The following is a 14,458-nucleotide window of genomic DNA, read 5'->3' on the forward strand; positions in this document are numbered from 1 at the left end:
TGATTTCTGTCTTAGTTTTTCTTATTATGTCTACTATATTGGGTAATAGGAGTGTACTGGTGACTACAGGGTTGTTATTTAATATCTAGAGGGCTCTGATAATGTCAAAAAGTGTATTTAGAAGGTCATAAATAGGTTTTCTATGCTCTTACTGCCAAAATATTTGATTAATAAATAAGCAATCCTACTTCACGGAAATTAATTTATCATGGTCGGGTCTGGAACCAATTAACCTCCATAAACGAGGGATGACTGTACACCTGTCACAACGCTCCTCATTGCTGAATCACACTTTCAGCTTTTTGTTTGCGTTGCTTCAGTCTTCAGTCAAAAGGAGTCCAAGGCTCAGACGTTGTCAGTAATGACCAAACACACAAGCATCACTGGAGCTTTGTTCATGGGCTAGTCGATTTCACAGAGCCCATAGCAACGAATGTTACTTCTGTCAACAACTGCAGCATAGACAGTGTTCTGTGTTTGGTAATCATGGCAGACTACCTGAGAGCCTATGACAACAACTACTTTTGAACAAATGAGGATCTGCAACCTTATCTTTTTGAGCATGAATGTAGGAAGGATGAGCTGCAGGTTTTAGAAGCTGAGTGGGCAAGAAGACGAGGATGAAACGTGGGCTGACAGAGTCAGGACTGTTTCAATTTGTTCTGTCTCTACAAAGTGGATGATTGAGCATTATTGGCCTTGTCCATGGTGCATCATGGTGCACAGATAGATATATGTACATATTGGTAGCAGTCAACTTCCAACTCCGGTCTGTCACTTTTAAGACATCCATGCAATACATAAACAACAATAACAATAACTTGTGGTATAAATATGGAGCTTGCCAAGCCATGCCGACAGAAATCGAATAGCGTTACTTGCCATTGATGAAAAAGAGTCTGTATATAATGAGGAGAACACGCCGCCAAGGGCATCACAACAAACAAAGTATTGTTAGCACTAACAAACCCTGCAGTGGTAGAAACCTTTTTCCACCCTGTGCTTAACCTCACCGCTATATACACAGTCCATCTCGATGTGTCACTACGCCAGAAAAGTAGTTCCTACAAAACCAATGTGGCTATAGCTTGGTTAATATGCAGGTCATGCTATGTAAATGGAGCATGTTTTGTTTTCTTAGAAGGCTTTACAAGTGAAATACTCGCTTCCCAAATTGTGCATGGTTGGTGAAAAACTGCTAGCAAGAGGAGGCTATCAAGAACACACAGAAATGGGAAAGACGTGTGTTTTTTTTATTGTTCTGTCTGGAATGCCGGGGATGACGATACCATTGATTTCTTATTCGATCCATTGCTGACTAAAATCCAGGCCGGTATCGTGGATACCGATACGATATAGGTACTTTGTGCAAATACACCTGTACAAATAAGACAGTGCCTCATCTTTGATGCACTACGTCGAACTTCCACTAAGCAGTCAGAATCAGGGAAGTCATACAATAAATGACAACTGTCTCATGCCAATGTTTCAGGAAGCTAGCTGATGTAGAAGCTGGGTGTAAATAAAGGACGGGAGCTACGGCTACGGCTAGGCTAGTTTATCACTTGCACAGTACGTCTCTGTGAGCAACAGTCAAGGGACCTTCTCAACTCACACAACACACTTCCGATCTTCAAAATAAGAGCACTTTGGCCTATATTCTGTTTACTCGTGTTAACAAAATAAGGGTGCCATAAAAATACTGTAGCTCACACCAACACTGGGGCAGCAAACAAAGTATACCACTTTTCAAAAGTATCTTTTGTGGAAGTTGAATGCTGTGATATTTATTTACTGGTTGAAAATAGCTCTGTAAAAAAATCATAGTAAAGTTGACTAAAAGTTCATATCATTAAACATTTCATTGAGATGTTCAAATATTTCATCCAAAAAGAACTCTGGTTAGCGCCCTGATTTAAACCATGCAAACTTTTATGACTCTGCCTTGTAAAAGCATTGGATTGGAGAATCGTTAGGAACCGGGATTGAAACGAGGACTCAGAACCGTAATCGCTGTAATTCAAACAATGCCCGACCCTACTTAACACTGCATGAAGTCAGCCATGGCATGTCCCACATGACAGAGTGGAAAAAAAAAGTTCTCCTCCCCCGTGTGGAAGTGGTAAGTTTTCGGCTTCTTAAGTTTAGAAGAAATAAATTGGACGCTAACTGGTTAACTGGACGACTGTATAGCCAAGCTAATATACAACAACAGTAAAAACAGATGACAAAGTCATAAAATATGTGAAAATTGTACTGTAAACAATCACAAAAACACATGATATAATAATAATGAAATAAATACTATAACATCATTTAAATGACTTATTGATTATTAAGACCTACGCTAAGAATGAAGCCTCAAACGACGGAAGTATCAACGTATCAATAATTTGATTTGAGAATCGATGTCAGAGCATTAAGCTCAGCAATCGGAGGTATCGATATTTTAATCGATCACATCACTACAAACTACTCAACACGATTGGATTAAAAATAAATAAATAAATAAATAAATAAATTTTAAAAAAGCCACAAACGTCTCCTCTCCATGGAAATCAGCCTGATGGTAAATCTTTAAAGGTGGACAAGATAGGAAGGGAATCAGTGTACATATGGAAGGTGCATGGGAGGTGAGGGTTCTGCTTACCAGAGCTTGAGGTGACGTTTGGTCGATAGCTGCTACAGACACTGAAGGAGTGGACTCTATGTCATCTAAAGCAAGCTCTATGTTTTCCTAAACGCAGGAGGGCATAAGGGCTTTGGTTAGTCACCTAGACAAAGAAATATCATACACAAAAGCAGCAAGTTGGTTATGAGACTGCCAATTACTTGATCTGGTTGAATGAATATCATCATTGGGTTTTGTTTACAAAAAATTTGATGCAATTTAGAAATGACAAAGAAGATGAAGAAGACTATAACTACAGTGCATACAGAAGGTATTTAGCCCCGCCCACATAGAGCTTTTCTACATCACTTCATTGTGTTTTTGCTCTGTGTCTGTTGACCTCCTTGTATCTCTCCATCTCCTGGAAAAAGGTTCGTTCATGGAACAGCGTTTGCAGCCTCTCCTGGGTGTAGTTATGGCACAGCTCCTCAAAAGTAGCTCCCCGCTGCTGCTGAGCAAGGTGAGGGTTCTGGAAGCCCGGCGTGTCCACGATTAGCAGGGAGCACAGTGAGTGCTGACTCGACTTAAGCGCTCTGAAAACACGGATAGAACATGGCGGCTTCAGGATCTGATAGAGAATAATTCAACATTAACATGAGAAAAGGGAGTGCCATAATCCCTCGCCACTCTGTGCTTCAAATTTAAAATACATTAAAAGTATCTTGTAATTTTTTCATAAAATTAAGCTTTTTCAAGCATAAAAATGACTTTTAATTAACTAAAATATGCCTGTAAGGCCTTCAGAAGATGCATTCAAAGACAATGTAGTATTCCACACTGGTCACTAAGTGTCAGTAATGTTACATCGTCCCTCGCCACTTCACCGTTCCAATTTTGCGGCTTCCCTCTATCAAGGTTTTTCAAAATATATGAATTAATAAATCAGCTGTGGTTCGTGGTTGATTACGACCTACGATTAGAAAAGAAATATGCATATTTAAGATATTTTACGCATGTCTGGCCTAAATTATGCATGTTCTAGCATTAAAATGGCTAAATGAACTAAAATATGAATATAAGGCATTCAGAAGACACATTCAAATACATGTCATTGATATGTAATATTCCACACTGGCCACTAGGTGTCAGTAATGTTACACTGATAAGACAATAGCCACCGCAGAAAGTAACAACAACAAGGAACTCTCCCAATGCTCACATGTGAGTCTATGTTATGTCTTAAATGTCTTATTTTCTCTTATTATGTCTACCATATCGGGTAATAGGAGTGTAAAGGTGACTACAGGGATGTTATTTCATGTCTAGAGGGTTCTAGTGATGTTAAAAAGTGTATTTAGAAGGTTGTAAAAAGGTTTTATATGCTCCATTTATAAATAAGGAATCCTATTTTGCGTAAATTCACTCATCACGGGTGCATCTGGATTACCAATTAACCATGCTAAACGAGGGATTATTGTAATTATGTAGGTGAATACTGTGAATAGTAAAGATATCTGAGTACATTTAACAAGTGCAATAATATCTGCACACATTTGTGTGTGAGAAATATGTCACATGTCATAACACCAGCAGGTTATGATACTATAGCATCTAGTACTTCAGCAGTCAAGCATTTTATGTCTCCACAAATAGGGAGGGTTACGGTATGTCAAGTGCACACAGTTTTATGCCAATTGTTTCTTGGTCTGATTACTGTTTTTATTATTTTATTCTTTTTTCTCTTCTTTTATGTCACATGTTATTGTTACTGTACTTAACCAGCCCTGAGGGAACAATGGAAGTTAGCGACTGGCTATAATCTTGCATATTCACATGAAAATGTTGATTAATGTGCACCGTTCCTGTTTTTCTTAAATAAATATATCTACAAATCTACAATAAACCCCACACAAACACTAAAAAAAGTTGTTCAGAGTGAAGGAGTTGACCTTAAAAATGTACAAGTATTTATCAGATAATGTTAAATGCAGTGGAAGGTTATCATTTCAAAGAGAGACCTGTTAATCAGCGAGATGATAAGAGTGAAGAGCTCCGAGTAGAGTCCTGATGCCATGGCCTCCAAGCACTCCACAGCTGTCACCTTAGAAGCTGACATGACACACACACACACACACACACACACACACACACATTAGAGTGACAGAAAATAATCTCGTCATAGGTATTGAGAAAAGGCGCTTGTTCCTGGTGGAAGTATATACTAACATACACCATATAAGTAAAATAATAGAGGCTCATGAAAAGCAGGTGTAAGCGAAAGTGAAATAAAATAAGATCAATGACGGCAGTTGAGAGTTGATACCTGAGCTGTCACCTTGGCTGGTTTCATCCGGTCCTCCTCTGAAGGAGGTGGAGTGCTGCAGGCCTTTGGGATGGTGCTTGAATATGGTGGAGGACAATTCCTCTAAGGTGCATCCCAGGAGGTAGGCCGCCTTCTGGGCCCATTCATGACGGGCAAACTGCCTGCGTCCCGCTAAAGGGGTATGAGGATGTCAAATGTTAAAACATGAAAAGAAGTCGGACGGGAAACAAATCAAATAAAACAGCTATGCTTGTGTACAAGTATCTTCATGGTCTTGCGTCAAAGTACATTTCTGACAGTTACATAAATAATCTCGAGCTCTGAGAAGCTCAGGTAGTGGTCTCCTGTGGGTGCCCAGAGTTAAGACTAAACACGGCGAGGCTGCGTTTCAGTTTTATGCTGCCAAAATCTGTAACAGTCTTCCAGAAGATGTGTGAAAATCCTCAACTTTGGCAATGTTCAAATCCAAGCTGAAAACACTTCTATTCAACTGTGCATTTCATAACTGAAAGTATTTTATCTGCACTCTTCATGTTTTATGTTTTTTTTTTATGGAATGATTTATGAATTTGCTGTAATGATTTTAGAATGAGTTTATGTTTTTATAGAATCATCTTATGAAGTGATTTTGCCCTTCTTTTCTGTAAAACACTTAGAATTATCTTGTGTATGAATTGTGCTCTATAAATAAACTTGCCAAATAATGTCTGGATTAAAAAGACAATGCTTTTATTTCGAAGCTGTATTTTTTTTTTGCCTATGTTCATAGCGTAATCCCTCGTTTATCACAGTTAATCAATCCAGACCCAATCGTGATAAGTGAATTTAAGCAAACTAGGATTCCTTATTTAGAAATTTTATATTTTGGTAGTTTGAGCATTGAAAACCTGTTTATCACCTTCTAAGTACAAGTTTTAACATTATTAGAGCCCTCTAGACATGAAATAACAACCCTATAGTCACCTTTCAAAGTAAAGCAAAGCAAAGTAAGTCAGTCATCCCTCGCCACTTAGCACTTTCACTTTTGTAAATCGTGCTGTTTTGTGGTTGACTACAGCCTATTACTAGTTTTAAAAATATGCATATTTAAGTACATTTCACATATTTTTTTTGTCTAAATTAAGTATTTTCAAGCATATCCATACATTTTCCAAGGCACTTGTCCTCACTAGGGCCCTAATATTAAGGGGGAAAAAAAGACAAAGTTGAAAGACTAAAATATGTATTAATTTGTTTTTTAATAAAAGTTGTAATATTATGAGAAACGAACAAACAAAAAAGAAAGTTTTAGGAAAATTAGGTTGGGTGAAAGTTACAATATTATGATAATAAAGTCAAAACATTATGAGGATAAAGACATAGAAAAGACAAGAAAAAAGGTATGAGAAAAAAGTTAGCAAAAAAAAAGGGAAAAAGTTCATACTAATAGTACATAACTTTGTCATAACAATGCTGAGATGCAGGCCGTTTCTGCTTTAAATATTTAAAAAACTCAGTGTTTAACAGTGGCGCCCACATCCTTTGATTTTTGAGTGTGTTTACTCTCATTGAAAAAAGTTTGGACACCTCTGACATCATTATCATCATCATCAAGTTGTAGTATTTTCACAGGTTAGTGGTTGTATGTAGGTTGGTATGTACAAGTGTATGTGTTGTAGTGATATGTAGTATTCCACACTGGCCACTAGGGGTCAGTAATGTTACATTGATGAGACAATAGCCACTACTCTGTGATAATGTGGCTCTCCCAATGCTAACAACTGTGCGTATATATTATTTCTGTCTTATTTTCCCTTATTATGTCTACTATATTGGGTAATAGGAGTGCAAAGGTGACTATAGGGGTGTTATTTCATGTCTAGAGGGCTCTAATAATTATTTTTTTTCCCCACTTCTGGTGGGGTTTTTTTTTAATTTTCCAACTATTTCAACTTTCTTCTTGTAAATTTGACTTTATTCTTGTAACATTTTAACATTAACTTTTTCTGCAACCAAATTTTCAAAAAATTAAAATTTTATTAATGTTTTGTTTTTCATATTACCACTTTAAACAAATGACTTCAATTTTTAAATATATTTTAGCTTCATGCTACTAAAATGATTGTTTTCTAGTAATATTTTTACTTTATTCTTTTAAAATTACTGCTGATTATTCTATTTTTGCTGTTGTTTTCTTGTTAAATTATATTTTTGAATGTGTTGCGGGCTAATAACAGTTTGAAAACTCCTGTCTTAAATGTCTTATTTTATGCTATTATGTCAACTATATTGGGTAGTATGAGGTTAAAGGCTACTATGGGGGTGTTATTTCATGCTCAAATAATGTTTAAGAAGCGTATTTAGAAGGCGGTAAACAGGTTTTCTATGCTCTAACCACCAAAATATTCCATTTCTAAATCAGGAATTCTACTTATCACTCTATCATTCTGACTTATCATGGTCGAGTCTGGAATCAATTCAGCGTCATAAACGAGGGATTACTGTTCAGGCAATATAAAAATTCTTGCCCTACGACAAATGGAATTGAGGACCTCTGGGCTACACTGTGAGTCTGACTCCATGTGTTCGTGGATCATCGTAGATGTTCATTGATTAGTGGTGAGTAGCTATACATTTTATACTATAAATGCATTGAAGTGTATGAGGCATGTTTAGGACATAGACATGGATTGTGCACTCAGCATTTAGCTTGTTAGCTTCCAAGTGAACAAAGGCAGAAGCTTATCTAATAATTACAAGTCACTTTTACTGCCAATGTTGATCCGAAATCCTAGCAGGAAGTTTGGGAGGGAGGTGAGAAAGCTGTATGTCACAAATAGGGCCTATCAATTACTGGCGGTCTTTCCCCATTCGTGGGTGGTCTCACAATAAAATCCCCACCAATAGCAGGGATCTACTAATGATTAGATACCCACCTTTAACCCTCACAGCATTTTTTAAGAGAGCAGTGCCTCACCTGCCACGTGTGCTAAAATTCATGCTTTATATCATCTTTTACTAAATCAGATCTTGAAAAAGAGTAGATACAGTATATAGTATATTTAGGGTGGACTTATATTTGCATCAATATGATATTACACAAGTATTTTTCAATTTAAAGCGTCAACAAACCAATGCTGCAACAAGCTAGGGGCCGAATCTTTCAGGAGTGTTAGTATGATACTGTATTTCTACCTTTAGTTGCTCCAGCAGCGCCCAGGTGGTAAATGGCCCCGAGGATGAGCCAGACAGCTTTCTGCTCGTCACCAGAGATGCCCAGCACCTTCATAGCTGCCTGTAGTTTCGTAAACTGCTGTGACGCTCGCTGTTTATCCTCAGGCTGCGTAAGGGGAAGATCAGATCAAACGCTGGATGGTGAATATGTTTCACAGCCAAATGCATGTACTGTAGTTACTGTATTGACATACACTTCATCCAACAAGCTTCCAGGATTACCTTTGACTGTGGAATGATACCAAATGTGTTGTTCTCAGCCAGGTGGTTAAAGTGTAACTCCGTTCTATAAGAAAAAGCAAAGACATGAATAGTCTGAGGAAACCAGGCTTGGAGTTACAGTAATCCCTCGTTTATCTCAGTTAACTGGTTCAAGATCCGACCACGATAAGTGAATTTCCACGAAGTAGGATTCCTTATTTATAAATGCTATATTTTCATAGAGCATAGAAAACCTGTTTACCACCTTCTAAATATGCTTTTTAACATTATTAGAGCATGAAATAACACACCCATAGTCACCTTTAACCTCATACTACCCAATATAGTTGACATAATAGCATAAAATAAGCCATTTAAGACTGGCGCGTTCAAACTGTTATTGGCCCGCGACATATTCAAAAATATAATTTAACAAGAAAACAAAAGCAGCAAAAAATTGAAAAATCAGCAGTAATTTTACAAGAATAAAGTAAAAATATTACAAGAAAAAACTAATCTAACAGAAAAACAGTCATAATGTCGTAATATCATGAGGACAAATAATGTAAATTTACAAGAATAACGTCCAAATATATATAAAAAAAAAAGACAAGACAAAAGGCGAAATTTTATTAAAATAAAAGTAATGTAATTTTAGTACCGTAGAGAAAAAGTTATAAAGTGATAAAGCTGTAATTTTCCAAGAATACAGTCAAAATATTAATAGAAAAATGTTGCAATTTTATGAGAATAAAGTTGTAATATTATGGGGACAAATGTCAATTTAGTAGCATAGAGTTGGAATATTAACCGATTAAATAACAAAGATGTATTAATATGTTTTTATAAACCCGAACGCCCAATCCCAAAGATGTATTGACATGTCTATTACATTTTTTTTTACGCAAGATGCAAAAAGAGGTGATGACACAACTGCAGAGTAAAAGACGTCACTAAAAAAACAAAAAAAACCCCCAAAAAACAAAAGAGTTTTAAGCCATAAAAACGGCCACAAGTTGGCAGAAGTGCATCTGATCAGAGGTCGGCATGGCTCGTTTGCATGTAAAAACACTCGACAGCAAGGAGGAAGTGAAAGAGCATGGAGAAGTAAAACGTACAGAAGGTTTACGAATTGTGGGAGAATTTTGCCGCATGCGCGCGCATCCACATGTTCAGTTTAGTTCCAAATGTAAAATTCTAAATAGTTCATGGTGTTATATTTGTAAATAAATTGTTATTTTGATGTAAACAAACATTTTTTGTATTGTTTATGTTGTGCTGTAGTTGTTGAGATATTTGAGCTGTCATAAAAGCAAAACATTTGTGTCAAAGTGAAAATTATGCCTGAAATGTATCTTTTCACAAAAAGTTGTTTTTCACCCTTTTTTTGTTGGGAACTCATATTTTCATGAAACTTACCTATGTTCTACTGATGACTACTAAAGAACGGGAAATTTTTTTCTGATGAAAGACGAATGTCTTATATTTCTTTTGGTAGGTTCCATGTTTACATAGCCATAGAACATAATATTCTATATGCCTTGAAAAATCTGTTAAAATCGTCTAAAATGGTGGGTACTGAATGGGTTGTCTTTTGAAAAATGGCTGGGATTGAATGAATTAAAGAAAAAATACATTATTTAAAAAAAAAAAAACAATATTATGAGAAACAGACAAAATAAAGTTGTAATTGCTAGAAAATTAGGTTGGGGAAAAATGTATGTTATGAGAATAAAGTCAAAGTATTATGGGAATAAAGTCATAACTACGAGAATTACAATTACCTCAGGTTGCTGTCGGCGCCATCCATCATGTAATAGAAAACGTGGAAGGTTGATTCATTCTCCGGTCGTCTGCTCACACGCATTTTCTCCAGCAGCATGGTCTGAGCAGAAGAAAACGAAAGACTTATGTTTCGTTTTCACTTTCTGCACAGGAAGTGACAAATAGTACGTGTACCTGAATAGAGGCAGAAGACACCTGCCCTGCTTGATCAAAGTCAAGCGACACGATGTGTGAGAAACGACTGGCATTGGCGTTCATGGAAGTGGAAGTGTTGCCGAAAGCCTCCAGGATGGTGTAGACTGCTTGCCACTTCTCCGCTGAGCACCACAAAAGAAATAACATGATATTTCATGATGTAAAATCCGAAAGAGCGTGTTCAACTGAGTCAAATGTATTTCTATAACACCATTTCAAAACTCAAAGTTATCACAAAAAATGTGGCACGTGGATGCAGGTCTACAACTACGCTCCTCAACCCCACTTGACGACAGAAACAAGAAAGAACTCCCCTTAAAGAAGAAACCTCAAACATGACATATTATATATATATTTAAAAATATATATTACCTAATAAATCATGCTGTTTCGTGGTTGATTATGGTCTTTCATGAGTCAAAAACTGTAACTAATCGATGTGTTAACAGGTAGGATGAGCCAGATACTCGTTTTAGACATTGCATTGCAAATGCATTTTTGCCGAGTACGAACAAGAAACGAGTAGAGGTTGTCATTATCCGTAATTGTGAAGAAGGAAAATCCTCATTGGGTAACTACTTATGGATTCAGTCTTCATGCTCTGTGATTTGCCAGTCACACACAGTGGCCGCCCCTCCCTAGACAGACTCCCTTCAGCAGAGAGAGGAGTATGCGGTGCGTTTGACAAGACAGAGTTGAAAACGGCTCGTGTTGGTTGCTCACTGCCTCCACTCCGGACCTTTTTATTTTTTAGGTTTTCCTCAGCTCAGCTCGTATTTAAAGTTACTCGGTAAAATTGCTTTGTTACGTACGCGGTGCATTTGACAAGACTGCTGTAAACGGCTCGTGTTGCGTCGGTCAATGCTGACGTTTTACTTAACGCGGCGCTTTTGAGACAAATGCAGTGAGCAAGGAGGACCGATTATTTCCCTGTTTGAATCACCAACTTCACACAGTTTGTTAAAAAACAAATAATGAAATAAATAAGTCTTCCAGATTACTTCCAGACATACACAGTACACATATAGCTGAATAATAAACAATAAATCTAGCAACTTCTGATCCATTCATGTAAATTTCAGACTTAAAATAACGTACCAATTGAAGCCCCACCCATTTCCGGTCAAACCACGCCCACTTCCGGATTACGCACCGCTCACTCCGAGTACACATACAGATAATTGAGATGGGTGAACAGATACAGATAGTGGTGTACTCGCTCATCCCTTGTTAATAGTCACTTTTATAGCAAATGTTGATTCAAAATCAAAAGAGAAGGCATGGCAGAGGTAAAATGTACGCCCTCTGAAGGAGTCGTATATACACAGGAAATAATGTCCTACAAGCCGATCAATCGCAGCCTTTACGGTCCGCGAGGTTCAGTTTTCTAGAGGTACAAAATTACGAAAGGTTGAAGCAAATGTTGTTTGACCCTTTGGTCCTGCATCAGAGCTTCCGTGATCACGCTGCACTTAGCTCTCAATGAATGAAGAGTTATCTTATTTGTAACATATGTTACCTCATGTTTTGGACAAGCCAATAAAATGTGACATACTATATGAGTGTTTAACAGTGCCTATGCTGGGACTACATCTTACCAGAGAATATTTTGCCAGTGCTGCCAGCAATAGAAACCAAGTACTGGACCAGGTGTTGGCAGTTGGTGGTTTTACCACTGCCAGACTTTCCCAGCAGTACAATGGACTGGTCCTGCCTTGTGGTAAGAAGATTACGGTAGGCTGACTGGGCCACAGAGTAGATATGAGGAGCAGAGTCCTCCCGACGACAGCCTTTAAACATGTGCATCACCTGATGGGGAAAAGATGGAAGGGCAGGAGAAAGCTGTCAGTTGTTATTATGGGGTGTCTAATTCTGTTGTCTTTGGGAGGAAAATCCAACCAATCAGTGACACGGTTATGGCATATATCCTGATATTGTATGGATTTCATATTTTAAACACACTTCTCACTTACTATTCCAGGGGTATCCAAACCTTTCCCAGCGATAACCACATAGTGAAAAATGAGAGGATGCAACTTTGCCACTTTGATATTTTGTAAAGCAACACATGTAGATATGCTAAGAAGTTATATATTTTCACGAAAAAGTTTGTCACCTTTGTCATATAGGAGAAAAAGCCTATTATTACTATCAACATCACTCTTTGCTCTTTCTTTCCCCAGTTTTGCTGTTGTTTTTTTTTTACATTCTCCAAATATTTCCACTTTCTTCTGAAATAATATAATAAAATAATCTTTCATATTATTATGATTTTATTCCCATAATATTTTGACTTAATTCCGATAGTATTCAAACTTTTTCCCCAACCTAATTTTCCAAAAAATTGCAACTTTATTTGGTTTGTTTCGCATAATATTATTATAATATTACACACTATTAAAAAGAATATATTTTTCTTTAAAATTTCAGTGCTATGCTATTAAAATGTAATTATTTTTATGCATAATATTACAAGTTTATTCTCGTCAAATTGCCACTTCTTTCTTGTAATATTTAGAATTTATTCGTGTAAAATTACAACTGCTTTGCCAATTTTCTTTTTTATTTTCCAACTATTTCAACTTTCTCCTAGTAAATTTTCTTCTCATCATTAATGCTTTATTCCCATAATATTTTGACTTAATTCTCATAACATTATAAATTTTCCTGCAAGCTAATTTTCCAAAAATTACAACTTTGTTGTTTTGTTTGTCTCTCATGATATTATAATTTAAAAAAACCCTCTTTATTTTACAATATTTAAACATTACGCTACTAAAATTGTTTTTTTTTCATAATATTAAGACTTAAAAAAAAAATGTCTCTTTAAAATTTCAACTTAATGCTGTTAAAAGGTTGTTATTTTTCCTCATAATAATACATTATTATTCTAGGAAAATGACGAGCTTTTCTCATTAGATTATTTTTAATTTAAAAAATTCTCTGAGAATTATAATTTTACTGTAAAATTATTTTTTTTTTACTTTTATTGTTAAATTATATTTTTAGAATGTTGCAAATGGTCCCCGGGCCACACTTTGGACATGCGTGTTCTATTCTATTCTATTCTATCTCCTCTGTAATAAATCACGGAGAGAAAGCAGATATGTGTGTGAAACTTACCTTCTCCGAGTACATGGAGGGCGTACTGAGAGGGTTTATGATCACCATGTTGGGTCCAGCGTAGGAGTGGATAAGGTTTCCTCCATAGCGCTGCCTCAAGCAGTGGATCACGCTGGATTCATTAAGATACAGCAGCGATGCCAGATCTTCTGAGCGGTCGTACGATGGAGGGTTGGCCTGGAAAGAACAGGTTGGTTAGAGGAAGCAATACCTGATGTTCCACCACGTGGGCTTCTATAGGTCTAGTAGCCACGTATCCTTTTATGTCTAACCAGATGTGCTGCAAACGTTGATCCAAAATTACATTTGGATTTAAATTTGGATGGCACGAGCCGTGTGTTAAAAAAAAAACATTTTTATGTGCGTATCAATTACTCGCCGATTTTCAGCATTTGCTGGTAGGTATGGGACGCAGCTCCAGCAAAAAGCATGGAGCTATTTTACTTGCACCAAAGGCCATTAAATTAAGTCTGTCTTTACTCAATCCACTATCACAAGCATCTCACACCGCCTTAAAAGCTAGAATTGGAACTGCTCATGAATGAAGACAACCTGGCAATCTTCCCACTTTGAAGGGGGAATGGCCATAACATTAGTTGGTTTTGTTTTTGTTTTGTTTTGTTGGTTTACTGCAAAGTGCTGCAAGTTTATATAGTCTGCAAATCACCAGAATTTTCTGTGCTATAGTTAGGGACAATCCCGCACTATGCTTGCTATGCTAGCGAGGGCCAACTGTTATGTCCTTGCAGCGATCCCGTAGCCTGCACAATGTATTGTAAACAAAGAATAATAGGAGTGCAAAAGTGACTATAGGGGTGTTACTTCATGTCTACCGAGCTCTAATAATGTTAAAATCCCTACTTAAATGGTCATAAACAGGTTTTCTATGCTCTAACCCTGAAAATATTCAGTTTATTAACATTGAATCTTACTTTGCGAAAATTCACTTATCGCGGTAGGGTCTGAAACCAATTAACCACCATGAAGGAGGGGCGACTGTATACCTA

The 14,458-nt window shown here is 36.9% G+C and overlaps 1 protein-coding gene across 8 annotated transcripts in view; it reads right to left on the bottom strand.

Moving 5' to 3' along the window:
- Positions 1-14,458, bottom strand: part of myo18ab (myosin XVIIIA b) — a 92,222-nt gene that overhangs the window by 48,337 nt on the left and 29,427 nt on the right. For all 8 annotated transcript variants that reach the window (XM_054794676.1, XM_054794675.1, XM_054794677.1 and 5 more), the window contains 10 exons: positions 13,452-13,628; positions 11,927-12,137; positions 10,308-10,450; positions 10,133-10,233; positions 8,370-8,433; positions 8,109-8,253; positions 4,935-5,105; positions 4,630-4,720; positions 3,012-3,204; positions 2,651-2,737 (listed from right to left, as the gene is read on the bottom strand). In XM_054794676.1, coding sequence (XP_054650651.1) covers positions 2,651-2,737; positions 3,012-3,204; positions 4,630-4,720; positions 4,935-5,105; positions 8,109-8,253; positions 8,370-8,433; positions 10,133-10,233; positions 10,308-10,450; positions 11,927-12,137; positions 13,452-13,628 — 1,383 coding nt within the window. The remainder of the gene's footprint in view (positions 1-2,650; positions 2,738-3,011; positions 3,205-4,629; positions 4,721-4,934; positions 5,106-8,108; positions 8,254-8,369; positions 8,434-10,132; positions 10,234-10,307; positions 10,451-11,926; positions 12,138-13,451; positions 13,629-14,458) is intronic.

This window comes from Dunckerocampus dactyliophorus, chromosome 12 (genome assembly GCF_027744805.1).
Source record: "Dunckerocampus dactyliophorus isolate RoL2022-P2 chromosome 12, RoL_Ddac_1.1, whole genome shotgun sequence".
In the NCBI taxonomy this organism is placed as follows: Eukaryota; Metazoa; Chordata; class Actinopteri; order Syngnathiformes; family Syngnathidae; genus Dunckerocampus; species Dunckerocampus dactyliophorus.